Source organism: Herpailurus yagouaroundi, unplaced genomic scaffold, assembly GCF_014898765.1.
Source record: "Herpailurus yagouaroundi ecotype Mexico unplaced genomic scaffold, PumYag 77, whole genome shotgun sequence".
In the NCBI taxonomy this organism is placed as follows: domain Eukaryota; kingdom Metazoa; phylum Chordata; class Mammalia; order Carnivora; family Felidae; genus Herpailurus; species Herpailurus yagouaroundi.
The window spans coordinates 94,652,736-94,679,279 of record NW_024412388.1 but is presented as its reverse complement, the minus strand read 5'-3'; the positions used below and the strand labels follow the sequence as shown (position 1 = coordinate 94,679,279).

At 54.3% G+C, this 26,544-nt stretch overlaps 1 protein-coding gene and 1 long non-coding RNA gene across 2 annotated transcripts; one reads left to right on the top strand and one right to left on the bottom strand.

Moving 5' to 3' along the window:
* Positions 1-2,467: 2,467 nt before the first annotated feature.
* UBL4B (ubiquitin like 4B) lies at positions 2,468-4,903 on the bottom strand. The gene is given in 1 exon segment (XM_040471262.1): positions 2,468-4,903. A coding segment is annotated over 1 exon segment (531 nt). The 5' UTR covers positions 3,831-4,903; the 3' UTR covers positions 2,468-3,299.
* A 15,333-nt stretch (positions 4,904-20,236) lies between these two features.
* LOC121027650 (uncharacterized) lies at positions 20,237-22,100 on the top strand. Its single transcript, XR_005788846.1, has 2 exons — positions 20,237-21,027; positions 21,822-22,100. It is a non-coding gene; the product is annotated as an uncharacterized LOC121027650 (long non-coding RNA).
* The last annotated feature ends 4,444 nt before the right edge of the window (positions 22,101-26,544 follow it).

Below are 26,544 nucleotides of genomic sequence, written 5' to 3'. Positions count from 1 at the left end.
GGGAGCGGGGAGGAGGGGACCTGTGTGTCCTTCCATGGCAGGAGAGAGGTGCTGTGGGGAATCAAGCGGCAGAGCTATATGCCCAAGGCTGCCGTTTAGAAAGAGCACCTTCACCTTCCCCATTCCCAACATCCCTCCGCTGGTGAAAGCCGAGAAGGGAACAGGGAGCCTTCAGCGGGTTCACTGGTACAGGTTTAAATTTGAAATCAGGCGAAACTGGCCACAGGGAAGGATCTCCGTGGCAGGCAGCCCAGGCGCTAGGGTTCTCCATGCAGAATAGGGTTCTCACCTATTTCTGGAGTTTCTGCCCGCCCCCGCACCCCCACCCAATGCACTACCTGCTGCCCCCTGCTACCTGTAAATCCTCCCTAGGGGACAAAGCCTGTCAGCGCACATTGAGGAACTTGGCATTGAATAAAACATCCCAGGGACAGGTTAGCAGGGGAAGCACATTCTCACGGAGTGCCAAGTGATATGGCACTCTGCTATGCTCAGCTCCTGTGGGCAGGGGCAGGGGGTCCTTGGGAAGGGCGGTGTCCGCAGCAGGAGGCATCCGTGGTGTGGAAGAGCTGAACACCTTTCCTTCCGCTCCTTGGGGACTGGAGTCGCCCTCCCCTGCAGCGCTAGGGACAGAAGCATCGGAGGTGGCTGCTCTCCGTTGGCCTTGACACTCCCACTAACTAGAGAGAAAACAAAGGCTTCCCCGTCCTTCATGCCAGCTTCTCTCCGCAAGAGGAATAAAACGGCTCACTTATTTTGATCGCTCACAGATTTCTTGGGAAATGGGCTATTAGTTCCCCTAATGTAAAGATAATAGGCTCGTCCCCCTTGGCAAATGGCACAGCCCCAGCACAAACACGCTCACAGAACCTTCGGAAGGCCTTTCCGTGGAGGACAGAGGACGTGCCAGGAGCAGGAGCCGAGAGGAAGCAAGGAGCAGGCTGGTGCCCCCCCCCCCCAACGGTCTCAGGCCCGTGGGTGCTGGCGGCAGCCACCGCAGGCCGAGTCCTCAGGGACCCGGGGAGAGGTCACACCTGATGGGGCTCGCTCCCTCCGAGGCCCCACTTCCCTGTCCTCTTGGCTGGTGGGGGCAGAGGCCGGGGCCCTGCTGGACGAGATGGGCATTGGCTGAACGAGGGTCGCTCTGCCACTAAGCAGGCTCACAGAGCCACAGACCTGCTTTCCGGAGTCTCTCCGGGCCATGCCACGGCCCCCTCTGCCAGAAGACGTCACTCTGGATTGCACTGTCTTCATAACCAACCCTCACAAACATCTGTGGGGTAAGTAGACACTATTAGTATTGCCTGACCGGTAATAACAGGCTGATGGAAAGGGCAATACAACGTGAAAACCCTGATCGAATCACACACACCCTCCCACCCTCACTGGAGATGGGAAATTCTCTCTCTCCTGCCCTCACAGAAGAGGCTGAGACAGCATCTGGCATCATAAGGCAATTGACCTTTAAACAACACAGGGTTTGGGGGCACCCACCCCCTCCCCACCCCACCCAGTCAAAAGTCCACGTATAACTTTTAACTTGCCCCAAACTTATCTACTAATAGGCTACTGTTGACTGGAAGCTTTACCGATACATAAACAATCCATTAATACATATTTTGTATGTTATACATATGATATATCATGTTCTTACAATAAAGTAAGAGGAAAGAAAATGTTATTAAGGAAATCATAAGGGGGGGGTGCACCTGGGTGGCTCAGTCCGTTGAGCGTCCGACTTCAGCTCATGTCATGATCTCACGGTTCATGAGTTCAAGCCTCACGTTGGGCTCACTGCTGTCGGCACAGAGCCTGCTTTGGATCCTCTGTCTCCCTCTCTCTGCCCCTCCCCCCTCTCAAAATAAAATAAAAATTTAAAAAATACTTAAAAATGGGTAAAATTGGAAAAAGAAAATCATAAGGAAAATACAGTTACAGTACTGCACTGTATTTATCCAAAAATACCCACCTAGAAGTGGATCTGCACAGTTCAGACCCGTGTTGTTCAAGGCTCAGCTATATAACAACCCCCATCTAACAGGTGCAAAACCTTGCATGAGATAGGGAACGTAAGTTAACCAAAGTCACACAGTGAGACCACGGCGGAGCTAGGACTGGAATCGGTCGCAGGGGCCCTAGGCCAAGGACAGAAGGTTTCCAGGGAAGTGGCCCTGCGTGTTCCTTTCAGGACACTGTCCTTCATCGCCTTCCCTCCACCTCCATCACAGGACAGATCCACAGGAACAGCACCTTAGGGACTTGGGCGGACAGGCTCTCGGGGAGCTCCGTGGCCCTTCACACCCAGGGTGGGGGCTCCTCAGCCCTTGGCAAGCACCACCCACTCACACCAGAAGGGAGGAGGAAGCCTGGCTTTCCTGTAGCCTGTGAGACTGGCCCCTCCAAGCTGAGCCCAGGGCCCTGCGAGGTGGCGGCTTCACCTGGATATTCAGTCACACGGGCTATACTCTATGGTCATGTCGCAGCTTTATTTGTCACATTTCTGCCCTCTCTGTCCAGGCTGCATGCTCTGTGGGGGCAAGGATGTCGACTGGTACCATTCTTGCTCCCGGGGAGTGCTGGGCAGATAAGGGGGACTCAGGGACACCCACTGTTGGGTGAGACTTGGGGCAGGGGGTGAGGCAGGGGTCTGTCACGCTGACCACAGTGAGTGACTGTGCAAACCACCTTTTCTGCCCAAGCCTCAGTTTCCTGCTGTTCTTGGTCTGTGTATCTCCCGAAGCATCCAGGCCTGACACCCAGTAGGTGTTCCCCCCGCCTCCCTGCCTCTGCTAGCCCTGCCCCTTGAGCTGTGGAAGCACAAGCGACAGCAGGATCGCCTCACTCAGAGGACAGGGGGTGACATTCCTCATCTCTTGGCTGTCAGACACCCTGAGGGCAGGTGCCATGGCCTGGGGACACACAAAAATGAACTCACGTTATCTGTCTTTCTGCCCCAAAGGAGAAGCCATGGAGACTCTGGGCAGGAGGTTTTCTGCAGCCTGGCAGGTTGCCTAGGGGGTGTCCAGCCCAGGAGGGGGAGGTGGCCTTTGACCACCCCTTTAGGGCCACCCATGGGGTGATCAGAACCCTGTCAGGGATGGTAATGGGGGCGGAATCATACTGTGTCTCAGAGCGGGTACCACAGACCCAAGAGAGGAAAGAGGGGTCCAGCTGCTCTGAAGTTTCAGAAAGGGGTGTGGACGCATCTCCCTCAGCAGGAACTAGTGGGGAGTCACCAGGGAACACAGAAGGATGAGACCAGGTGGATTTGAACATGCAAATGAGTAGGATGGGCCAGTTTACTGATCAGCCTTCCTCGCCTCCTCTTCCTCTGCTTCCTCCTCCTCCTCCTTGTCTTGGGGCGCCGAGGTCTCGGCCTCAGGCTCCTTCTCCCCCGGGGGCGCCACTACCGGCTCCTCTAGCAGGAGGCACTGCGCCAGCCGCTCCAGGTCACCCAGGCTTATCCTCTGCAGGCGCTCCTGGTGCTCCCGCTTCAGCAGCCGCAGCACCGCCTTGGTGTCCTGGGGCTCAAAGTGTTTGGCTAAGACCAGGCCCAGATGGTGCCACAGGGGCTGGGGCTGGTGGGCCTCCCCGGGAGCGGACTTTGCCAAGGGCCGCATGATGACATTGATGGAGGCGTTGGGCCCGATGCGGCAGTCGGAGAGACGCTTGTCATCGGCCAGAAGCTGGCCTCAGAAGAGCAGGTGCTGCTGCTCCTCGGGCACCTGCAGTCGCTCCGACACCAGCTTCTTCAGCATGGCCACACTCTCTTGCCCTGACACCTTTAGGCTGCATCGCTGGCCCAGAAGCAGCTTGACTGTGAGGAACATCGGGCCAAGAACGGAATCAGGAGGGATCCATGCTCCACTCTGCAGCTGCCCTGAGGGTTAAGGGCCAGTGCCGGAGCAGGTGACTTCTCCTATCAATGGGGGGTGGTGGCCCTCGGAGGCTGGGGGGGGGGGCAGCCCAAATGGACAGCCATTGGCTAATGCACAGTGATGTCACAATGCTACAGGAGGGCTCATTCTGAGAGTGGGACTTTGGCAAAATTAGAGGGACATGTCTCCCTTCGTTTCTCCATGAAGAGAGAAAGGAGGAGAGAAGAGGAGAAAAGGAGGGCCAGGAAAGAAAAGACGTGACCCGGAGAAAGGAGAGCGGGAGAGGGAACAGGAGGGTCCCAAAGCAGAGAGGGCAAAAGGAAACACGTCCTCGTGGATTCATTCGACACATATGGATGGGGTGCCTTCTTCGCCAGGACCTGTCCCTGGATGGGGGAGATGCTGTCGCGATGGATACATCCTGCCCTCACGAAGCTTTCAGTCTAGCGAGCCGGCTAACATTTACCAAGTGCCTTCTTCCTGTCGAGCACTTTACACGCTCCCTTGGCTTGGGTTTCCCAGAAGAAGACCCTGAGACAGGGATTCGAGGGCGTGAATTTAGCTGGGAGGAGGCCCCGGGAAGCGCCAGCAGGGAGGTGAGGAGGTGAGACTAGGAAGGGAGGGAAGACAGAGCTGAAGGAAGAAGCAGGTTGCCCTCGTGAGTAACCGGGAGGCTTCAATCCTGCTGGGTGCTCCGGAAGGCTGCGTAGAGTCCACCTGAGTGGTACCACCCGAATGTGTGTGCTTGGGCCCCTGCCTTTGGTTGGTGGCGGTGCTAACCCCTTGGCTGCGTGCCCTGCACGAGTGCCATTGCTCCTGTGACCAGAGGAAAACCCTTGGGCAGAGATCTGCAGGCGCCAGCAGGGGGAGGCCTCAGGCGTTCAGGAAGGTGAGCGTGGAGAGGACAGAACGGTTCACCACCCGTGTCTGCATCAGGGGGCCTCGCCGCATCGAATCCTCACAACCTCGGAGGCACCATTTGCCAGAGGGGACCACGGAGCCCAGCTTGATCACACACAGGCAGCATAGCTTGGGTCTTCGCCGTCAGTGCCTGTTGCCTCCAGGAACATCTGCTCGGGGCCTTTGGTGTTCCGGGCACTCGGCAGACACCCAGGGCTCCGAGGTGAATACGGAACACGCATGGGGCCTCTGCCATGTCAGCTACTTCTGTGCTGGCAGTTTTCTGTCCGCTTGTCTAAGGTCTCCTGGGTCAAGCCCTTTATATACGCTGGCACATTTAAGCCCAGGAGGAAGGTATCATCGTAACCGAATTTTGGAAACAGGTGCAGCGGGAAACGGGTGCATCTCTGGTGGGGTGGTTTTTGCCAGGGAGCCCCTCCCGGCTCCCTCACTCTCCATGCTCCACTCTTCTCTGCAAGCTCTCCTCTTCCTCTTCCTCCTCCTCTCCTTTCCTTCCATTCAGCCTGGGCTACACTTGAACACTGGTTAAAAACCACCTTCTCCAGGGGCGGCTGGATAGCTCAGTCAGTAGAACTTCCCACAGGCTCAGATCATGATTCACGGCTCGTGGGTTCGAGCCCCACCGTTGTGCCTTGTATTGACAGCCTGAAATCTGCTCTGGAGTCTCTGTCTTCCTCTCTCTCTGCCCTCTCGCGCTTGTGCTCTCTCCCTCAAAAACAAACATTAAAAAAAAAAAAATCTCCTCCAAGCTGCCAACACCTTGGACTTTCCAGACCTTTCCCTTCCACAGCACCTAGCCCTGATACCCTGCCCAGGGTCGCTTCAGGTCCTGGCAGCTTCAGGCCACGTTCTCACTCTCGGCAGTGACCCAAATTCTAGTCCATAGGGAAACCAAGCCCACCAGGCAAGAAATCCCTGACATCTTGCCCTTTCCCACCAACCAGAGTGCTGCCACAGGCTCCCTGCTGCTTCTGTGCCTCCCTCCCCCTCTTCTCCCTGAAATGAGCCCTCCTGTTATTTCCCTTCTCCTTCGGAAAGGTCTCCAAAACCCATGTCTTGTCTCGTCCACATCTGCACTGACCCCAAGCCAATTCAGGTTCTCCCCTTCCTCCATTTTCTGTGGCTCAGAATTCATAGTTCATATCCTCTGTCCAGTCCCACCCCCTTGGGTCCATTCGTGCAGCAGCCAAAGGGCTCTTCCTAAATAGAAGTGAGCCAAGTCCCTGCTCTGCGTAACACCATCCAGTTTAATCCTTTTAGCCTTTGGAATCAAAATTAGCCTCCTCAGCCCCACATCCGTGGGCACCATGGCTCTGCCCTGCTTGCCGCCCAAACCTCATTGTTTCCCCCCACTGCACCCTCCGCTGCAGCCAACCACCTGCCATGTCCTCTACTTGCTTGTCCCCTGTGAAGTCTGTAATGCTAGTTGAAAACCACCTCCTCCATGAAGCCTTCCCTGCTGTCCCAGTCCTGGGTGCAGGCAGTCCCATGTCCCTGCATCTGTCACCCCCCCCTTGAGCACACCTGTGTGGATGCCCCTGGCACGCGTCTGTGTCTCCCTCACTATCAGGAGGGAGGGAGTTGCACCAGTCTTTGTATCCCCTGCCACCGGCGCAGAGCCGGGTACAGAGAAGGTTTCAAATCACGTCTTCTGAATGAAGATAAAATTTAAACATGCTGAGCTACGCAGGATCCAGTATGACAGGCTGTGGAAAGATATAAACCTGCCTGCAGCCTCTCCTTTGCCCCTCCCTCTTCCCCTAGAGACATGAAAATCCAAATTCACACGAAAATTAAATCAGCAAGTGATTCTAATCTTTACCAAAGGATCTGCTATAGTATTCTTTAAATAGTCAACTCCCTTGGTGCATCTGAAATAAGACAGAATTTGCAAATGTGCATAGAGTGTGTGCCCTGCCCCCCCCTCCCCTCCCCGTGGATTCCATGATGTCAGGGCATCTGTGCAGAGGGAGTAACGCAGGGATGAGGCTTCTCCCTGGCCAACTGGGAGCTCCCAGCCTCTGGAGGGGAGGATCCTGTGGTAGACAACGCATGGGATGGGCAGGATTGAGGACATACCATGTGAGATGCCCAGAGCAGAGTTAATCCGAGAAGGCTTCCTGGAGGGGGCCAAAGTTTGAGATGTGTTCTGCAGGACACAAAAGAAGGTGAGATGGGGAAGAGGGTGGCTTGCAATCTCTCTCACTGGCTGTGGGACTTCCAAGGAAAGTGGCGGGAGTCAGAGTTCTGAGCACGGAGGATGGGACACAAGCCGCCTGCCTCGCCTCTCTGCCTCAGACCATCTACCCAGGGGGTGTTGCCCAGGACACTGGCAATACTGGGGAAGGGCCTGGCTTCTAGAAGCATGTGAGAGCCCCATCTCAGGCTCCATCTCTCCAAGGCTACTTGGTGCCCCTGTGACAGGTGAGGGCCACAGCTGCTGATTTATGCTTTTCAAATCAGGCTCCCTGGTCTAGAGAGTCCCATGGTCCTAAAGGGCCATGAGGAGAGAAGCGGCAGAATTAGCGCTGTTCCAGGAAACTGAGAGAGAAGATCACCACCTGCCCCCTGGAGCAGTGCCTGGAGTTCCCATTGCCTTCCCCAAGGGGGACAATAGGGGGCACCTTGCTGGGCCCTCAAGTCATAGTTGGAACCTGGAAATTTCATAATTTTTCCCATGTAATTGCTTGTCGTAATTATGCAATTAGCATGAGCAAATGCAATTGTCTAATCAGAACATGCAATCAGAAATGATTGCCATAATTGGGGGGAAGGTTAGCGGCAATGGCTGGGTTTGTGACTTGGGGGAAAGGAATGAGCGCGTGCAAGGGAGAACCGGGGCAGTAGGGTAGGCTCAGAGCCTCTCGCAAACAACAACAGACACAACTGTGTCACTGGGAAACAAGCACCATGTCTGCGTTGGGGGAGGGCTCTGGGGACACATCTGTGAATGCCAAGGTGCCTGGAGGCCCCGGCCATACTCCTGAACAGACTGACTGGATGTTGGTACGAGTAGGCCGTGAACTCCATAAAAGCCATGTGTCCATCTGCCATCCTGGGGCCTGCCTTAAGCAAGCCTGCTATTGAGGCCTTCTGGATTCTCATGGGGGTGTGGTCACTGCTCAGCCCCCCGCACCGGGTGGCTGTGACGGCCAGGAGAGGCAGGCCATGCACAGTGTCTGGTCCCTGATGGCATTCAGTACGTATTTATATAAACTTGTAAATGTGGGCTCTGTCATCCCCAGCTGTCAGGGAAGACCCCGTGACACCCAGAAGCATGCCCAAAGCATGACTCCCCAGGGGGCCGGAGTCAGCTCTCATTGCCTGCACAGGTAGCCGGACCATCCAGGATCTGCAGACCTGGCCAGTCAAGGGGGAAGAAGGCCCAAGGTGCTCGATGACAGCTGGTGGCGGGGTGGGGGGGGGGGGGAAGCTGGGGGGGAGCGGTGGTGCTCTGGGCTCTGGGGAGAGCACAACCACTCCCTGGGGCTGCACAAGAGGCTCATCAAAAAGATAGGTGATGATCTCTGCCCCCCTCCTTCCCTGGGCACGTCATCAAGCTATTGCACTTGAACAACATCAGGCTGGCCTTCCAGGGAGGCGGGGGAGAGACCAAGAGGCATGGAAGAGAGAACACAGAGAAGCTTGGGGGAAGAAACAGTCACGGAGACAAAGCCAGCAAAAGACGGAGGGACAGAAAGAGGAGGGGAGGGGGTGGGGAGCAGGAGGGCTGAGCACAAGAGGGGCAGAAAGGGGGAGTACAGAGAGAAGCAAGGAAGGGACAGGAGAGGACATACAGGGCCCAGGAGCAGCACAGAGACGCCTGTACTAGGAAAGCAAAGAGTGGAGAAGGAGGAGCAGGAAGGAACTGTTAATGCAAAAAAAGCACAGTAGGATTTCTGTAGCCTCCTTCTGAGAGCAGAGTCCCTCTACTCTCCCCTTACAGCCTGCAAATGGTCCACAACAAACCGTGGCAGAGAGAATGGAGCTTGGGCAGCTGTTCACTGACAGAGGGGCTGAGAGCCAGGAGTCAGGACTAGGGCCCCTGCAGCCTGCACCCCTACACCAACCCCATCTTTCACCAGCATCTCCTGGGCACCAGCGAGGGCCACACAGTGCAGGACACTCTTGGACACCCTGGTGGTGACAGTGCTAACAGGCAGGATGAGGGTGGACACTTGGCTGCCCCCAGGCCCACCTCCGTGCTGCCCGAGACCCCACTCAGCCGGTGCCACCTCCTGTAGCTGTCACCAGGGACCCCTGCCCCTTCGAGGACGGGTCTCTCAGGCTCCTCTGTGCTCAGGCAGGCCCAGCCCGGAACAGACGGGCAGCTCTTTAGGCGGCCCCACCCCCCCGGTTGCCCTCTGTGGTGCCTGGCACATAGTAGGTGCTTGGTAGGTAAATGAGGTCCATTGCCCGTCCCTCATCCATTGGCTGCCACTGGTCTCAGCAGCTGCACAAAAGTGGGTCTGTGGCTGCTCCAAGGGGTGCCCCAAGGTCCCCCTGCCAGGTCTTAGGGAGCTGAGGCTGAGGCGTGCGGTCCCGGCCGGGCAGGGCCAAGGGAGCCAAAGTGGAAGGAGGGTGGCAGATGGCCCTGGGCCGCAGGAACCATCCTGGCCCTGCCCTCGCTGACTTGTAGGTGGCCCAGACTCTCTCCAGGCCCTGGTCCTTGCACCAGACAACCCCGGTCCTGCCCTGCGCTACTGTCCTGGGGCCCTAGAGAGAAGTCAGACGCTGGCTGGGAGCAGCTCAGAAGCCTAGCCCTGTCCCTCATGGGACTCAGACCCACACCTGGAAAACCCCGTGGGGCTGCGGCCTGCTGTGACCACTAGATGTCACTGTGACCTCCCAGGCTGGCTCCAGCAGCCAGCCCCACAAGCGGAGGGAACAGGGGCCAGAGCCCGTCCTCCCTCCCCGCAGACTGCCAGTGAACCACCCCCCCCCCCCCCCCCCCCCCCGCCAGCCGCATCCGCAGGCGCACACGTCAGTGCCCACCCTGAGGCAGGAAGAGAGGATAGTCGGACAGGCCCCTCCATGGGATCCATGCACATCAACCCACCATTTTGGCACTGTGCATAGACTTTACCACAGAGGGAAGGAACTCTGGACCCCAACCAGCCCAGACTGAGAGGCTTTGCCAGGGAGGGACTTTGAATGGGGCCAGAGGAGGGGGAGGAGCTGCCCACCCCCCGCCCCCCCCCAGCCGAGAAGAAGGCAAGAAGGGCGTCCTGGCTGAGGGCCCAGCACACGTCCGTCCGCAGGGAGGAGTGTGGGACTCAGCATAGCTGGAGTGCGGTGGCAGGCGGGATGGCAGGAGCGAAACGGGACAACAGGCAGGGGCCAGTCACCTTCACAGAACTGCTCTTTACAGGGGCCCAGACTTCTCTGAGTCAAACATAACACACGCTAAATCCCTGCAGCACACATGGGAGTCTCAAAGGAGTGAGAGCTCACACTCTCTCATTCACACACACACACACACACACACACACACACACACGCTCTGCCCACCTAAGCTGAGATCAGTGAAGGGGCTTCTGTCCCACAGTGTCTCTGAGCTCTGCCAGGGCTGCAGAAACACCAAGACCCCAGCCAGTGCTCCACTGCCAAGAGTGAGATTCCTCCTCCGTCAGCACCATCTCTGTGAGCCCCGGATGCTGCCCGTGGTGTGCCTGGTGGCCCATCAGCTCATATGGGGGCACCTCAACAGTGATCCACACAGGGCATCCCCTCCATCTACACCCTGGGCTGTGTGACAAAGGTAGTTTGTGTCAGCCTGTAGCCATGGTACTGTGATGTTCACTTAAACATGCTAAATGCACTCTGGACTTCAGTGTAAACTCCTCAAAACCCTCAGCCAGATGACCCCTCAGACAAGGGACCGTTAGCGAGCACTGAGAACTAGGGGAAGGCTCAGACCCGCGGGGCCCAGGGCTTGTTGTCCACGCACACACCTAGTCTTCCACTTCATACACTAAGTACGGGCCACGTATGTTATGTGCACCAGACCGTGGGGAGTGATCTCTGCAAATTTACCAGGAAGAAAAGGTGGCACTCAGGCTGGACCTGGCAGGTGGGGCACCAGAGGGCAGGTGCGTCCAACTTCGGCTCAGGTCATGATCTCGCAGTTCACGAGTTCAAGCCTCGCATCAGGCTCTGTGCTGACAGCTCAGAGCCTGGAGCCTTCTTTGGATTCTGTGTCTCCCTCTCTCTCTGCCCCCCTCCCTCCACCTCGCTTGCGCTGTCTCTCTCAAAAATAAATAAACATTAAAAAAAAAAAGTCCTCCAGGAGGCTATGGGTGGCACCTGCACAGAGAGTGTCAGATAGCTGGGGAAGGATCTGTGGGGCCAAGGAGGAAACCTCCTTCCTCACCTGGGGCCCGGGAGTGGGGAGAGTCCAAGGGACCCGGTGGCTGGGGCAGGGGTTGATGCGCCAGGCCAGGAGGAGCATCCTGGGGCAGATTCTGATTCACAGGACTGGTTCTCTATAACTCATCGTGTGTCCTCCAGTCCCAGAGTACTATTTCCCCTGCAGTGTCCTTATAAAGTTCTTCCTTAAATAAATACATACATACATACATACAAAATCTATAATCTCGTCTTGGTTGCAACCATAAGAAAAAAAGACTTATTCACATCCAGGCTGGATTAAGTGGGAGAGCAAGGGGCTCCTGGGTCAGGCGGAATGGTGGCAGCTACAGAGACCTGTCTGAGGGCCAGATGGGTCCTGGAGGGCCTGGCATTCGTGGGCACCACCCCTCCCCCCCCCCACCCAGGAACAGCTTTGATGAGTGCTCCCTTCCCTCTAGGGGTGGCTGTTCCTTTGAAGATCTGTGTCATCAATCAGAGTGGCAGGAACCCTCTACCATGCAGCAAAAGATCAAACATGATGCATTAAAAGCGAGGAGAGAGGAGGTGCCCACAGAACCCTGCCCTGAATAGCTCCCGGTCTTGCTGGTCTTTGCACTAAGTTCACAGCCGGCTCTGGTTGGAGAAGCCTGCGGCCACTCTAAAGATGCAGCCACAGTGATTCCACGGGTCCAAAGGGGCTCTCTGCTGCTCCCGGAGAGATGCCAAGGCTGGCCCTTCAGCTTACGCCATCCTTTCAACCTGGCTGTTGGCCCAAGGGTGCTGAGGCCACATTTGGATAAGATTCTTGCCCGCCGGCCCCTTCTCTGGGTTGAGCTAAAGGCAGGTTCTTGCCAGGGAGGATGGCATGTAGTCAGCTGTGTAATCTTTGCCCCAAAGAACACCGGGACCAAAATGGAGGTCATAAGGGGAAAGAGGGAAGAAAGCTGGGAACAGACTAGGTGAGGCTGGACTTGGGGGCAACCGAGCTACCTGGGAGGCAGGCTTCCGTCAGGAGCAGATGGGTCAAATTATAGCTGAACAAGGCACTAGTGAACTTGGATTTGATTCAGGCTTCATTAACCTTAAGGAGGCCCAATCGGCAGGTAGGGCATTGGACTGGACAGATTGCTGATTACTATAGTAGCTGACTGCCTGCTGTCCAGCTGGTAGCACTAACCATAAGCAGCCAGTTGTTGGAAAAGCCTGGAGCCAAAAGCAAGCGAGAGGAAATTCTAACCCAGCCGATCGCTGATTGAATATTCCTGGGAGCAGCATGGGATGTATGCACCAATAGAAAAACTCAGGACCAATCAGAGGTTACCCTCCTCTCCCTTGTAGATTACAGAATGCCTTCAACTGAGCTGTTCCTGATGTTAAAACTCAAGCAACAAGCTGCTGGGCCGACAGCAGATGAAATCCCAGCAGATGGTCCTCCCAGGGTCCACAGGCTCAAGAGCTTCTGTCCTGCGATGCCTCCTGTGCTGTAAGAATATCAGACTGGACTGACTACCTTTGTCCATTAAGTCCACCACCCTGGGGACTCCTAGACAGGTCAACTCTTTACTCTCACCAACAGGGACCTGATTAAGAGTTAGTGGGCAGGGGCAGGGCTCATGGCCAGGCAGGGAGTACACAACAGTGGGACCAGATCTGAGGGTGGCGGGGGTTGGCAAGAGCGGTCTGTGGGCTCTCTGCCTCGGAGAGAACTCGGGATGTCCAGGGAGTCAAGAGCCAGCTGGCAGCCTGCCTTTCCCTTGGCCTCTCCAAAACACTGCCCCTACTCATGCCCTTAACATACCTGACCAGCAGAGTCCTACACCTCGGGTTCAGGAACTGCAGGCCTGAGACCATCTCTGGCATTTGTAATTGGCCTGGGGGGCAGGGGGCAGGTGGCCGGGTCATGGGACGGCTGGACTGAATGGAGGCTAGAGCTGCCCCAGCGTGGACGCCAGCTTCCTCGCAGAATGGCAGTTGCCCATCTGTCAGAAGTAGTGTGTCTGCAGTGATGGCCTAGGGGCAGGAAGCAAGGCGGAGGAGGCATGTGAAGTGATTGTGTTTTGAGCCCACATGGGAGAAGGATGCCTCCAGCCTGGACAGCTACTGGGAAATGGAAAAGAGACACTCGCCTATGGGTTCTAAGCATGGGTACTGTACATTGGGTCTTCAGCCCTGAGATCCTTGAGTCCCTTGGCTGGGTGGGCAAAGGCAGAAGTTGTGACTAGGCTGGTTTCTTTGCCAGCTAGGAACCAATGGCCCAAGAATGGGGTGTGGTGGGGATCCTGTGGCTCTTCTCTCTGAGCTGCTTCTGGGGTCACAAAGTGGTGGTGCAGGAATCTCCCAAGCTGTCCAAAACCACAGTGCATGCTCTCAAACTCCCTACCTAACTCCGCTGCCCCCACGGCCACCTCCCTGCGAGGACACAGCTGGAGAGAAGGGTGAAAGGGGTTCTGAGCGAGGAAGGAGTTTGGATCACATTTAGGGAGAAGTTTCTGATATGAGGCTCAGATGGTGCTTCCTGCAAACTTTGAGCAATAAAGAAAATGAGCTCTGTTTAACTGAATCAAGTCAGATGCAGAGTTAGCCAGAAGCGGGGGCGCGCTCGGGGGCGGAACGGATTGGCAACATGACTTTGATAAGCAGATGACCTTCACCAGCCTTTGTAGTGAACTCAGGCAGGGTGCCTGGACAGAAAGAGCCCTGTCCTCTTGTCCACCGGGCCTCACATCGATGCAACAGGAAATGGCCAAGTGATGAGTAATGGTGTTTTGACCAACAGAAGAGGTGACCGTTGGCCTTGACCGTTGGCCTTGCCGTGGCCTAGCCTGGGACCCCTGGGTTGTAGAATCACAGACTGTCAGAGGGAAAGGGGAACTGAAAGAGCAAGCCCTGCCACCTCCATCAAGAAACCCGGGCCCAGAGGTAACTTGCTAATTTCAGCCCTATTTCCAAGGGGTTTCCATACCCATGGTCCCCTGGGGAGAATACCTTCCAGGAAAGGAGCCAAGCCCAAGGAAGTGAGGCAGGATAGCCTGGGGAGCCGTGTGTGGGGAGTGGTCCCCAAGGCCCCAGCCAAGTTTCTGGGCCCCAGATGAGGAGTGAATCGCTGGTTCCCCCTGGAGGGGAGTAGTCAGTCACCCCGTATAAGTTTATTTTTATACATGTCTGATCTATTTCACATCCGCTCAGATATTTTGACACATATACAGGAAATGTAACTCTCCCCCATATGGCAGTGTTTGGTTGGCCAGACCTGGGGAAACTCAATAGGGTCACAGAGGAGCAGAGGGGAGTTGTAGCGTCAGGGAAGAATGCCAGAGGCCTGAGGCCACGGTGGGCACTTCCGGCCAGCAGGCAGGGGACAGGGGTCATGGTAAGGTCGATGCAGGAATCCCCCTGCCCGGGTACAGAGTCCCAGGCCCCACGCCTAGGGGTGCTGAGTGTGCTCGGGCTACTGCTTCCCGAGGGAAAGTAGCCCAGGGCACAGGGCTGTCGAAAAGACAAAGACAAGTCCAGCCTGAGGGGCAAAGACTGAGATGCCTCAGGCATCCGCAAAGGGGAGATCAACATGCCGCCATCGGGTGGGAGGAGATCCAGACACCTACAGCTCACGTGAAACAAAGGACGCTACTGGCCTCATTTTCCTCTTATGTAAACTGGGGTGGACACTGCCCAGCTGGAAGGCTGGGAATATTGAAGGAAAGAAGGCATACCCTGTTCCGCCAAAGGCTCTGGGAAACGACACCTTGGCAAATTCCCCCAAACAGAAAAATGGGGAGGATACTAGTGTCTCGCTCACAGGGAGGATGAAATTGGGCGACGTGTGTGAATCACCAGGCATATGGCCCAGATCCAGAGTTGGTCAGTGACTTGATTCTTTAGTTCTATGCAACAGGTACCCAGGTCAGAGCCTAGAGAGGGAGAGAGAACCCACTGGGTCTTTAAATGATGCTGACAGGCCTTTTGAGTGTGTAAACACAGGAAACTGGGGAAGAACCGGGGGCTCCCTCCCTCCCCAACATGGGTCAGAGAAACTCCTTCTCAGCTGTCCCAGAGAGAAAAGTAAACTCATGCAGTCCATCATTCCAAGAGGGACAGTGGGCTGGAATAACACACTGATTTCGTGGAGCATCTCAGGGTTTTGTAGGTTTTTTTTTTTAAGTTTAAATTCATGGTTATTGCCCACGGTTATTGTCCCACGGAGGCAGGTTGATGGATGGGCACCCTAACTCATGGAGTTGAGACAGGTACAGATGTCCTGCTCTCTCCCTATGATCCCTTGGTGCTGGCATCGGACGTAGCGCATAGGCAAGACTGGCCGTGAAACAACCTCTCCTAAATAAAGCCATTTGGATCATTCTAGTTCTTAAAAACTGCATAGGTAGCTGGCCTCTACCTCTTGAGAGTTCTGCCTCTGTCTCCAGGGGGAATGGACTCTGCTGGTCTGGAATAGGTCACTGCCTTGGTCAACCACTGCCCCGGGGGGCTGGGTTGGGATTGCAAAGGACCAAGGAGGAGCCTCACGATCCATGCTTGGCAAACGGAGTGTGACAGCCAAGAAGTTGCTAAACCGTACTCTTCCTCCATTCTCCTCTGGGACCCAAAGAATTAGACCTCTGAAAAGCCCAAAGCCTGGGGAGTGTCAGAGGGCGGAGGCTGCATTTGGCCTTACCTCACCCCGTTCCCCCACCCACCTCCCTGTAAATCCTGGCAACACAACAGGAAGGCCCTTTAACTAGCACATAAAAGTGCTTTGGGCTTTCAAAGCCCCGCTCTGGTGTTTACGGGGAGCCCGAGACTTTTATGGGCCATTTCCAGTCTCCTTCCCCCTGACCTACTGATGCATCTTGGTTTCTAGCTGTGGTGTGGGGAACTGTCACAGTCCAGGTAAGTGACTATGGGGCTGGGAAGGAGGATGGGAGACCCCTGAACCTGGAAGGCGAGGATGCCAGGTTGGCCACCCACACACCCTCTATGGGTTGGGCAGACGGTAGGACCTCCCTGGGATTCACTCGTTTGTCCTTCAGATAGGGCACAAAATGAGGACTCACAAAGTTGTTATTTACCCACTGACTGGTTTGCAGCTACAGTAACTGTAAGTCAGTCTTGGAAGGGACCCAGCAAATGGGAAGGGGCCCATTACCCTTCATTGCCCTTGAAGGGTAATGAGAGCCCTGTCTCAATAGGTATTCTGGAGGTGGCCCATTCTGGAGGTGGCCAGGCAGATGAACTGTCTTAGGCTAGGATTCAAACGATGGACCTTTAAGATCTTGTTTAGCCCCAAAAGACTGTGAAGCTAGAGACTTCTGAGGATTTGGGGGGAGGCATTATTAAGCATCTCTCCAATGCAGAGCTAGGACTTCCCCAGGCCAACAGCGTCAGGAAGAGCCCAGGAGAGGTTTTCCCCAGCTGTGCCTCTGATCCTGGCAGGTCCAGAGATCTTCTGGCTCTAAGTGCCTGTTAGCCAGGAGGCGAGGGTGGGGCACGTGGGGAGGGAAGCTCCCAGCTTGGGAGCTGACAGAGCCTGGTGGTGGGGAAGCAGTGGCGGGAAGGATCTCTGCCTTTTCCTACCTTCTCCCACCCCACCCCCACCCCAGAGACCTCAGCCAGGAAGTCTTTCTAGCCCTACAGGCTCCCAAGGCAGATACCCAAGCCCCGCATTGGGGTCTGCCAGCTGTCCCCTCTCCCTGGCCCCTTCCCACCCTTCCCGACCCTCTTCTATGTCCTTGCTCCATTTGGGGGAACTATTTTTGCTCTCCCTCCTCATTCTTCCCTTTTCATATTCCTCAGACTCTCCCCTGTTCTCACTCTCTGAACCATTCCATTTGGTATGTGCCTTTTGTTTCCCTTCCCCTTTGCCTTTTCTCTCTTTTTGTATGATCTAACCATCTTCTTCCCTCCTCTCCTAGACAAGATGGTCTCTTAAGGTCTCATTTAACAATGACATCACATAATTCTAAGACCCAATAAATATACATCACAGACATGTAAATGTTAGGTTCTCTCCTGTCTATTACTACATTGGAAACTGACAACCGTTCTCTGAGGTTAGGCTTCTTCCCATTTTACAGGGGCAAAGCTGAGGCTAGCAGACAGGCGTGACTTGCTTAGAACCACAGACCTATTAGATGACAGACTTACGACGACCTCCAGCTGCCTTCAACAACAGCAATGACAACCAAGACTTCCTAGAGTGGCAGTGCATAGTGTAGTATAACACATAACCCAGCACAGGGGTGCCTGGGTGGCTTAGTCGGTTGGGTGTCCGACTTCAGTTCAGGTCATGATCTCACAGCTCATGAGTTTGAGCCCTGCGTCGGGCTCTGTGCTAACAGCTCAGAGCCTGGAGGCTGCTTCAGATTCTGTGTCTCCCTCTCTCTCTCTCTCCCTTCCTCCGCTCATGCTCCGTCTCTCTCATTGTCTCAAAAATAAATAAATGTTAAAAAAAAAATTTTTTTAGGGGCGCCTGGGTGGCTCAGTCGGTTAAGCGTCCGACTTCGGCTCAGGTCACGATCTCGCGGTCCGTGAGTTTGAGCCCCGCGTCGGGCTCTGGGCTGATGGCTCAGAGCCTGGAGGCTGCTTCCGATTCTGTGTCTCCCTCTCTCTCTGCCCCTCCCCCGTTCATGCTCTGTCTCTCTCTGTCTCAAAAATAAATAAACGTTAAAAAAAAATTTAAAAAAAATTTTTTTAATCTATAACAATGCATTCCAGAAGTAGTGTGCAGGACAATGCCAGATGCTGTTCTTAGTGTTTGTTATTCTAAGCACACACAGCTTCACAACAATCCTATGGGGTAGGTATATGCTACCCCCATTTTACAGATGATGAGACTGACCTACCCACAGTCACACAACCAATAAGTGGCAGAGCAAGATCCAACCCCAGGCACTTGCCTCCAGCCTCTGCCTGCACCGGCACTGGGTTCTCCCTCTCCCCCATGCTCTATGGGGAAATTCAGGGAAGTGGAGGCACGGCCTGTGGTTCAGACAGAGGCCTATGGGTCTTGCCCACGAGAGAGGAAAGTGTTCAGAGCGTGGGTCTGGGTCTGTGTGTCCTGAGGAACTCCAAGGCCAAGTGTTGAGAAGGGATGTCAGAGGAAGGGGTCAGCTGAGACAAGCAGATCCTGTCTTGTTTCCAGACTAGAGAGAATAAAGGCCTCTATTCGGAGCCCCTGCCCTCCCCCTCCCCGGCTGGCTGCTCCCAGAAGGGCCTCTTGCCTCCTCCCCACTCCGGGAAGGCCCTGAAGAACTTGCCCTTCCTCCTGACCCTGCCCTGGGAACCACAGCTAAATCTTGCCCCACGATTGTCCAGCCGCACCCTGCTTGGGCCCATGGCCTCCCAGCCCCTGGGGACTTCTCGGCGGGTACCTGGTCTGGCTCTCCCCGCTGGCACAGGGAAGAATGTGCTTCTGTCATCCTATCCTCCCTTCCCGACCCTAGCCCAGTGCAGAATTGGATTAAGAACAAAAATATGAGCTGTGTTTGTTTTAATCAGCTTCAAGACATGGGGGCTTTTAAAGGGAAGGAGAGCAGGCCGGAGCTGGCCTCGGGGCAGGCAGGCCGGGCGGTGATGCCATCCCAGGGTCAGGAGCGCGCCAAGCAGGAGTGCATCCGCAGGTCAGATCCTGGGGCAGATAAGGGCTGAGAGGAGGAGACCTGGGGGCCGAGGGCCGAGGGCCAGGGCTGAGGGAGGAAGAAAAAGATGGCAGGAGGGAGGGGAAACATAGGTTCCCCCCGCCCCGAGGGTGCTGGAGTGAGGTGGGAGAGGAGGGAAGGAGGAGGCCCCTGTGGAGAAGAGCAGCAGGGAGTAATTTTTTCCAGAGGAGGGGCTTCCTCGGGGTCTCTGGAATGAGGGATGACGGGAAGGAGGTGAGGGAGGGTCAGTGATGATCTCCATCACCCATTGCAGGAAGAACCCCCACCACAGTCTGCCACTGAGCCTGAGGAATGGTGCCTGGACTTGAACTTCATGCCCTGATGTGCCAGCACTAGGGGACACAGGTGCTAACCTTAAGTCAAACATGTGGAACCCAGTGGAAAACGGGAGGTGTCAGGGCCAGACTGAGGGAACAAAGGCCTGGTCTCTGGGCAGATGGCAGATTTGATGAAGACCTGGAGGCTGTGAGGTGTGGAGGAAGGGCTCTGAGGTGGGACCAGGAGCCTGGGTGCCCAGGGATCCTGGGATATTTAGCCTCTTCTTAAGAAGAAGCCCCTGTGGCCATACAATCAAACGCTTGCTATATGAATGGCTATACTCACATTAGCTCTGTGAGCCAAGGAAAGGGGCCCAGAGAGGTTCAGGGACTGGTCCAAGATCACACAGCCAATGAGAGTAAAAGCTGGTATAGTTAACCTAACGTTCAGGATAACCGGCTGGCACTCTGACCCCTGTGGGTTGAACAGTCTCGACTTGTTCTGAAGTCGAAGCATCCAGATGGAAATAATGCTGTCTGATGTCAGACATTGAGGACAGAACTCTCAGAGGCCCTCCCCAGAGCCCTCCTGCTCCCCAGCCACCAGGAGAAGGGTCTGGATGGGCCCTGCCCACACTCCAGCGCTTTGGGCCACCCTTGCCTGGAAGCAACTGTGAGGTGATGGCTGGAGTCTGGGCCAGCCTTTAGACCAGAGCATGGGCTCCTGGGGACAGATCTGGGTCTTCTAATCTGGGTTCACAGAAGGGATCTGGTCCATGATGATGCTATTACCAGTTGGAGGTAAAGGAGAAAAACCAGTAGTGAATTCTTTATGCGGTTACATTCAGTTAGCTTCTAAGTTAGAAATGATATCATCCTTTTTTCTGATTTGAAATGCTCTTCCTTTCTTGTCACAAAACATAATGAAAGTAGGACTTCTAGAAAGTCTATTCTCAGTGAAATAAAAATTGTCAAACCTTTTCCTCTTTTTAGTTAAGAGCAATTTTTAACCAGCTGGTCCGTATAATCCCCAAGTTTGGGAACAGCTGTATTATTTATTTGGAGACATTCTTACCTAGCCCGAGACACAGTCCAAAGCTCTACATGCTACAAGTGCTTAATAAATGCAGCTCACAGGAATTCTCACAGTCTAGGTCAACAGGGACATGGGTGGGGAGGTTTGGGGTCTAGAACCTCAGATGGCTGTGCAGGCCTGGGCAAATTACTGCATTTCAGCCTCAGTTTCCTCCTCTGCAAAGAGGAGGAGACAGGACCATCTGGCGACCCTGAGATGAATTTCGGTGGCAACATTCCACAAGCCAAGGAGGGGCAAGTCTGAACTCCTGGAAAACAGACAGGGCCGGTCTCAAGCACGGTGCGTGCAGCTGTGGCCCAGGCAGAAGACTGGTGGGGGGACGACAAGGGGATGTACCTGTTCAGCTGGCCTGTGTGAGAGAATCTCCAGGATCAGCAACAGAGGGGCTGCTAGCCCCAAGAAAAGAGTATAACTGGACATTAGCCAGGACTCAGGCCCAAACCAAATGAACGGCCCCTTGCCCACTGTCCCGAGCCTCTGGCTGCATCTCCCTGCCCCTCCAGGCTGGGACCGGTCTCAGAGCCTCCCCTCCACCATGAGTCATGCCACCTTCTATAGGTCAAGTCCATCTGATCCGGTGCAGCAAACCTCAGCTTAGCCCCTGCTCCGATGCCAAGTGCGGGGGGCACACGCATTATCCAGGAAAACGACACACACAGTAGTGTTCCCTCATTTTGATTTAGGAATGTAGGTGTCCATGCGGATCGACTAGTAGTCAAGTCTGCTAAGAGGCAATTGGACTGAATAAAATATGACCCAGTCTCTGCCCTTGAGGACCAGCTTTTGAAAAACACCCCTACTGACCTGAAAGGAATACACAGGAGAGAGGAAACCCATTCCACCCCCAGGGAGCATTCTGGCTAACGGAGAAGGTGAGTGTTCTGCACAGACCCAGTAACAAGGTAAAACCAGAGGCAGAAGGCATGGGCTGTTGGCCATCGAAGGGGCCGGACGAAGATGTCTCTCTGAGTGCTGGAGCTAGGTTAGAATCGGGAGGGGAAGGGCCGAGGCCGCTCTGCTCCTCCCTGAAGCAGGGCCCTCACACCAACCGGGGGAGGAAGGGCCTGGCCTGTCTGGGACAGGCACTGTCTCCAGGGTGTGGGTGACATTTTCCAGCTTGGGTCTGGAAACAGAAGCGTCTTGGCCAGGGTCCCTGGGTGCAGGGGAGAGGGCATGACTGCCTCCACAAAGTGTGGAAAGGACAGGGAGCTGTGGGGGGATGGGGGGGCCAGTTCTGCCCCTCGGGCAGCTCAGCTCTGCACAGTCTCAGCCCCATTCCCCAGACACCAGGGGGCACCCGCTGCTGACGCCATGGCATTGGGTTTCCCCTGGGCTGGCTCAGGCTACTGTCACCAGGCCTGCCGGGAAATTGCTGCTGACACTGGGAAAGGGCCTGGGGAGTGGGGGACCTGGTCTGCGCAGTCAGCGAGCTCTGAGCAGGCACGAGATGGGCTGGAGCAGGGGGACAGCTGTGGGCTGAGGGGGTTCTAGCAGCACGGAGCTGGGCCCTGCGTCTCCATCCTGGTTCTGCTTCTCTTAAGCTGTCCCCAGGGAGGCTGGGGAGCTTTGGAGCTCGTGGCCAACCTGGCTGCACGGGGTGAGAAAGGGAGAGGAAGAGGCAAGGACAAGAGGGTCACAGGACCCCCTCCACTTCCCCGCCCCCAAGGTTGTACAAACTGGCGCCTCAGCATCCCTCCAGGAAGAAAGCCACAGCTGTCCCACCCTCACCGGACCCATGCCTGCTGCCTCAAGGTGTCCCCCTACCAGCTTTAATCTGGATGGGGATCATGTCCCCCTCCTCGTGGGTTGTCCCCTGTGCTGCTGTCCCACTGGGTCCTAGACAGCCTGCTCTGCACCCTCCCCCCCGTGCCATCCCTCTCTCTCTCCCTCCCCTGCTACCTCTCTCTTCTCTGCTGTTTATTAAAATAAAAACATGCATTAGCTCCCAGGTACTCCTAAGTATTTCAAAGACCTGGGCAGAAACTGAGGAGGGCTGGGGGTAAGCGGCAGGAGGGAGCCTCAGACTGGGAGTTGAGATCCCCCAACTGTTACTGCCCCTCTGGGTTCTCCACCACAAAGTGTGTGGTTGTTGGGGATGGAATGACCAGGGACACACAGCACTCTGGGTTCTCAGGGGCAATACTTACAGGAGGCCGGGCCCAATCCCCACCTGCAAAGAAACATCTGTGGACATCTCTCCCCTTTGAACTGCACTGTCCCCCACCCCACCGGAGATGAAAGCGCTCCGTCCTGGACCGTGACACCCCCCGTAGCTTTGGTCTTGGACTGCCCCGGCCTAGCCGCAGCCCCAGGAGGGAGGAAGCAGAGGGTGCAGAGTAGAAGTAGGCCCAGTGGAAGTTCAGGAAGGGGCAAGTCTGTCGGGAGAAAGCCATCAGGATGCCAGGGTAAGTGTGGGGACGGAGATGGGGCTGGGGGGAGGGTGGTGAGCATCCACTGTGAATACAGGGACCCCCAGGAGGCAACGGACAGTTGATGGTACCAGTCCGGCAGCCTGAGGCACTTGATCTCATGACCCCCGACTGGGCAGGCCTCTCCCCAGGAACTTCACAAGGGCAGGGATGGACCATTCACAGAGATGATCAATCCATCCACGTACCCACCAACAGGTGTAGGTTCATGCATACCCACCACAGACCCGACACCGTGACAAACGTGCAGAAGGCCCCAAAGGCCTACTTCTTCCTCGGTCTAGGAGACTCAGGAAGGCACCTCAGAACGGGGTGGGGTTGTTGGGGTAGGGAGAGACCACTAACTTGTTGGTTCCCAAATTTGGTATGAATAGACTGTCAAATTATAATGTTCTTACTTTTCATTTAATCACAAAAGAAAAGGATTTTAACATTTGTTTTGAAAGAAGTAAAGAGGATAGAATGAGAAACAGTCCTTTTCAACATCAACTAGAGATAAAGATTCAGCTAGGGGTAGCTTTGGGGGGAAACGACTGAAAGGGACACCAGGTGGCATGGGAGGCATGGGTCAAGTGCAAGTCCCAGATCCGGGCAGCCATCACAGAGCTATGGTACACAGAGATGTTCACCGAGCTGTCCATCTGGGAGTAGTGCACGTGACCATGTAAGTCACCCCTAAACGAAGAAAGTAAATAAGGCACAAGTCAGACATTGAGCCCAAGGAAGCTTGTGCACTTGGGGGCCACACTTCACAAATTCAAATTCCAGCTCTAACCCTTGGTATCTTTGTGACTTTGAACAAACTAGCCTCTCCATACCTCGGTTTCCTCATCTCTGAAATGGGAATCATAATTACACTGACCTCAAAGAGTTCCTGTGAAGATTTAATGAGTTAATGCATGTGAAACCCATCAAATGGTATTTGCCCTGTAGTAATTACTCAGTGGTATTTGTTATTATTCCAGGAAAGTGCAGCTGCCAACTTTATGCTGAAATATAAAAATAGATTGGACAACTTTGCATCAAGGAAAGAAAACATAGTGACATTTTATAGGGTGAATCACATTATATGATATTGCTCTCTTACACAAACTTATTAGAGGCTCTCTATATGATTACTCATTCATTATTCAACAAATATTTACTGAATGTCACTAGCTTCTGAGACTGTTCCAGAGAGTGGGAATAAAGCAGTGAATCAGACAAAGTCTCTGCCCTCATGAATTTACATTCTCCCGTGGGAGATAGTCAGTAAACAAATAAGCAAATAAATGTATAATGTTAACAGAGAATACCAGTCAGGATAAATCCCCCCAAAATCTACATGTACATGTACCACATTCAAACTGCAGAAAATCAGTACAAAGAGAAAATCTTGAAAGAAGCCAGAAGGAAAAATGTGTTTTGCCTATAAAGAACGACAGTAAGAGTACATTGGACTTGTCTTCAGACGTCATGCAAGCAAGATCAAAGCAGAATGCAATATTTAAAATGTTGAAATTAAAAAAAAAAAAAAACCCACCTAGAATTCCAGAGCAAGTGAAATTATCCTTCCGAAGTGAAAGAGAAATAAAGACTTTCTCAGACAAGCCATGTCAACAGTGGTAAGTGCTGTGAGGAAAAATAAAGCAGGGTAGGGGCGCCTGGCTGGCCCAGTGGGTAGAGCATCCGACTCTTGATCTTGGGGTCATGAGTTTGAGGCCCATGTTGGATGTAGAGATTACTTAATGAAAAAATAAATAAATAAATAAAGCAGGGTGAAGGGTTAGAGAATGGTGGGGGGAGATGCTCTCTTGGGGGGGCCAGGAGACCTCTCCAAGGGGGTGCCATTTCTGTGGAGACCTGAATGAAGTGAAGGTTTGAAGCAGGAGCCATGTGAGGATCAGGGAGAGAGAGCCCCTGGCACAGGGCACTGTAGGGGCAAAGGCCCTGAGGTGGGAGGGAGTGTTGGTACAACACGAGGAAGCCATCATGGCGGGAGCATGGCCAGCCCAGGGCAGAGGGTGTGAAGAAGGAAAGGCACAGGGCCCATGTCATGGAAGGAGTCTGGAGTTTGTTCTGCGTGCCATGAGAAGCCATTGAAGAAATTTGAACTGAGAGGTGACACAACCTGATTTATAGCTTCAAAAGCTCACTCTTGGCTTTGGCGTGTAGAGAACAGAGAGGAGCTGTAAAGCATTGTCCAGGCCAGAGATGGCGGGGCACAGACCAGGACAGTGTCAGAAGGCGGGAGGGGTGGGGTGTGACTGGATTCTGGATATTTTTGGAAGGTGGAGCCAATCAAACAATGAATGGACTGGATAAAGGGGCCAAGTGGATATTTTGGCCTTAGCACTGCCTGTGGCAGACATGGGGGACTTGGAACAGAAGCAGGTCTGGGGGGGGGGGGTGAGGGTGGCAATCAAGAGTCCTGCCCTGTTCGGCCATGTTAAGTTTAAGATGTCTCTGAGGCCCGCAACTGGGCAGAACAACTGGACAGCTAGATGCACAAGTCTAGACCTCAAGGGAGCAGGCAGAGCTGAAAATATCATTTGGGAATTGTCAGCAGCCGGGAGTGTAGCTCAAATGCCCTGCTGGTTCTCATGCTTGGGGTTTTCTCATAAGCATTACAAAAATTCCCTGTAGCTCTGCTAAGGAAAGTGCAAACAGTCTTTCTAGGGTCGTCTCATTAAAGTGGGGATATTCTGGGCAACATCAGAGGTGGCGAGACCAGCACTCCTTGTCTCCAGCAACTCTGTGGGTCCTCTCGCTGAGGCCTGAAGAACATGGCTCAGTGGAAAAGATGTCTGTGGTGGAGCTCTCTCGAAGGTGTGGTCCGAAACTAGCTGAGAGGGAGGCTTTAGGCCAATGGCCAGGGGACAATTTCTCCAGGGCAGGCCCACTCAGTGCCCCGGGTGGAACCTGCAATAATCCTAGATGGTGCTTGGAAGAAAGAGTGAGACCATCATCCCTCTCCAATTCCCTTTCATATCGGCTTACAATGTGCCCTCTAAGTAGCAGGGGTATCTGGTCACCAACAATGTGGCCAACGGAGCTCTGATGCCCTCTAACACTTGCTAACATTCCTGCTATAGGAAAGAAAGCAAACCTTGGATTCAACGCCTTCTATAGGCAACAATGGAATCTAGCCACAATGGAATCACACCGCTATGCTTCTGTTTTATTTGTTTTTATGGCTACTCCCTGTTTATAACAAGTGCTACCAGTGTTCCATTTATGATACGGATGTAAAATTTCCTTTTAAAAGATACTCTCGTGTGTGCCTACGTACACATATGTGTGTACTGAGTTAATTTAAAGAAAAATGCTAATGGCCCAAGTGGCATCCAAATGTGGCCAAAATCATGGGGCGCCTGGGTGGCGCAGTCGGTTAAGCGCCCGACTTCAGCCAGGTCACGATCTAACGGTCCGTGAGTTCGAGCCCCGCGTCAGGCTCTGGGCTGATGGCTCGGAGCCTGGAGCTTGTTTCCGATTCTGTGTCTCCCTCTCTCTCTGCCCCTCCCCCGTTCATGCTCTGTCTCTCTCTGTCCCAAAAATAAATAAACGTTGCAAATGTGGCCAAAATCACGAAGGTGCTACTTACGTAACTAAAGTCTGAAGAAAACATGGCTATGTAAGATGCAGAATGAAAACAGCAGCCCTGAGCCTCATGTTCATATACAAGGTTATAATCACCCAAGTCACCCCAAGATCAAGGGTGGTAACATTTTCCTTTCCCTCCATAGTCCCTGCAGGCCAGAAGTGGGTAAGAGTCCCTCTTCCGTGTGGCTTTTGGTATTCTGCCACGAATGGATTTCACCAAAGGGGAAAATTCTCTAAACATACAATTTTCACCATCCCAAGGCCATAAAATGATGTTGTTATCAATGAGAGCCCCCCCCCCAAGGGGGGGAGATTCATGAAATGGCCTTTGAATCAGCAAAGATTATGACATGCCCTTTAAGTAATGGCTGCATCTGG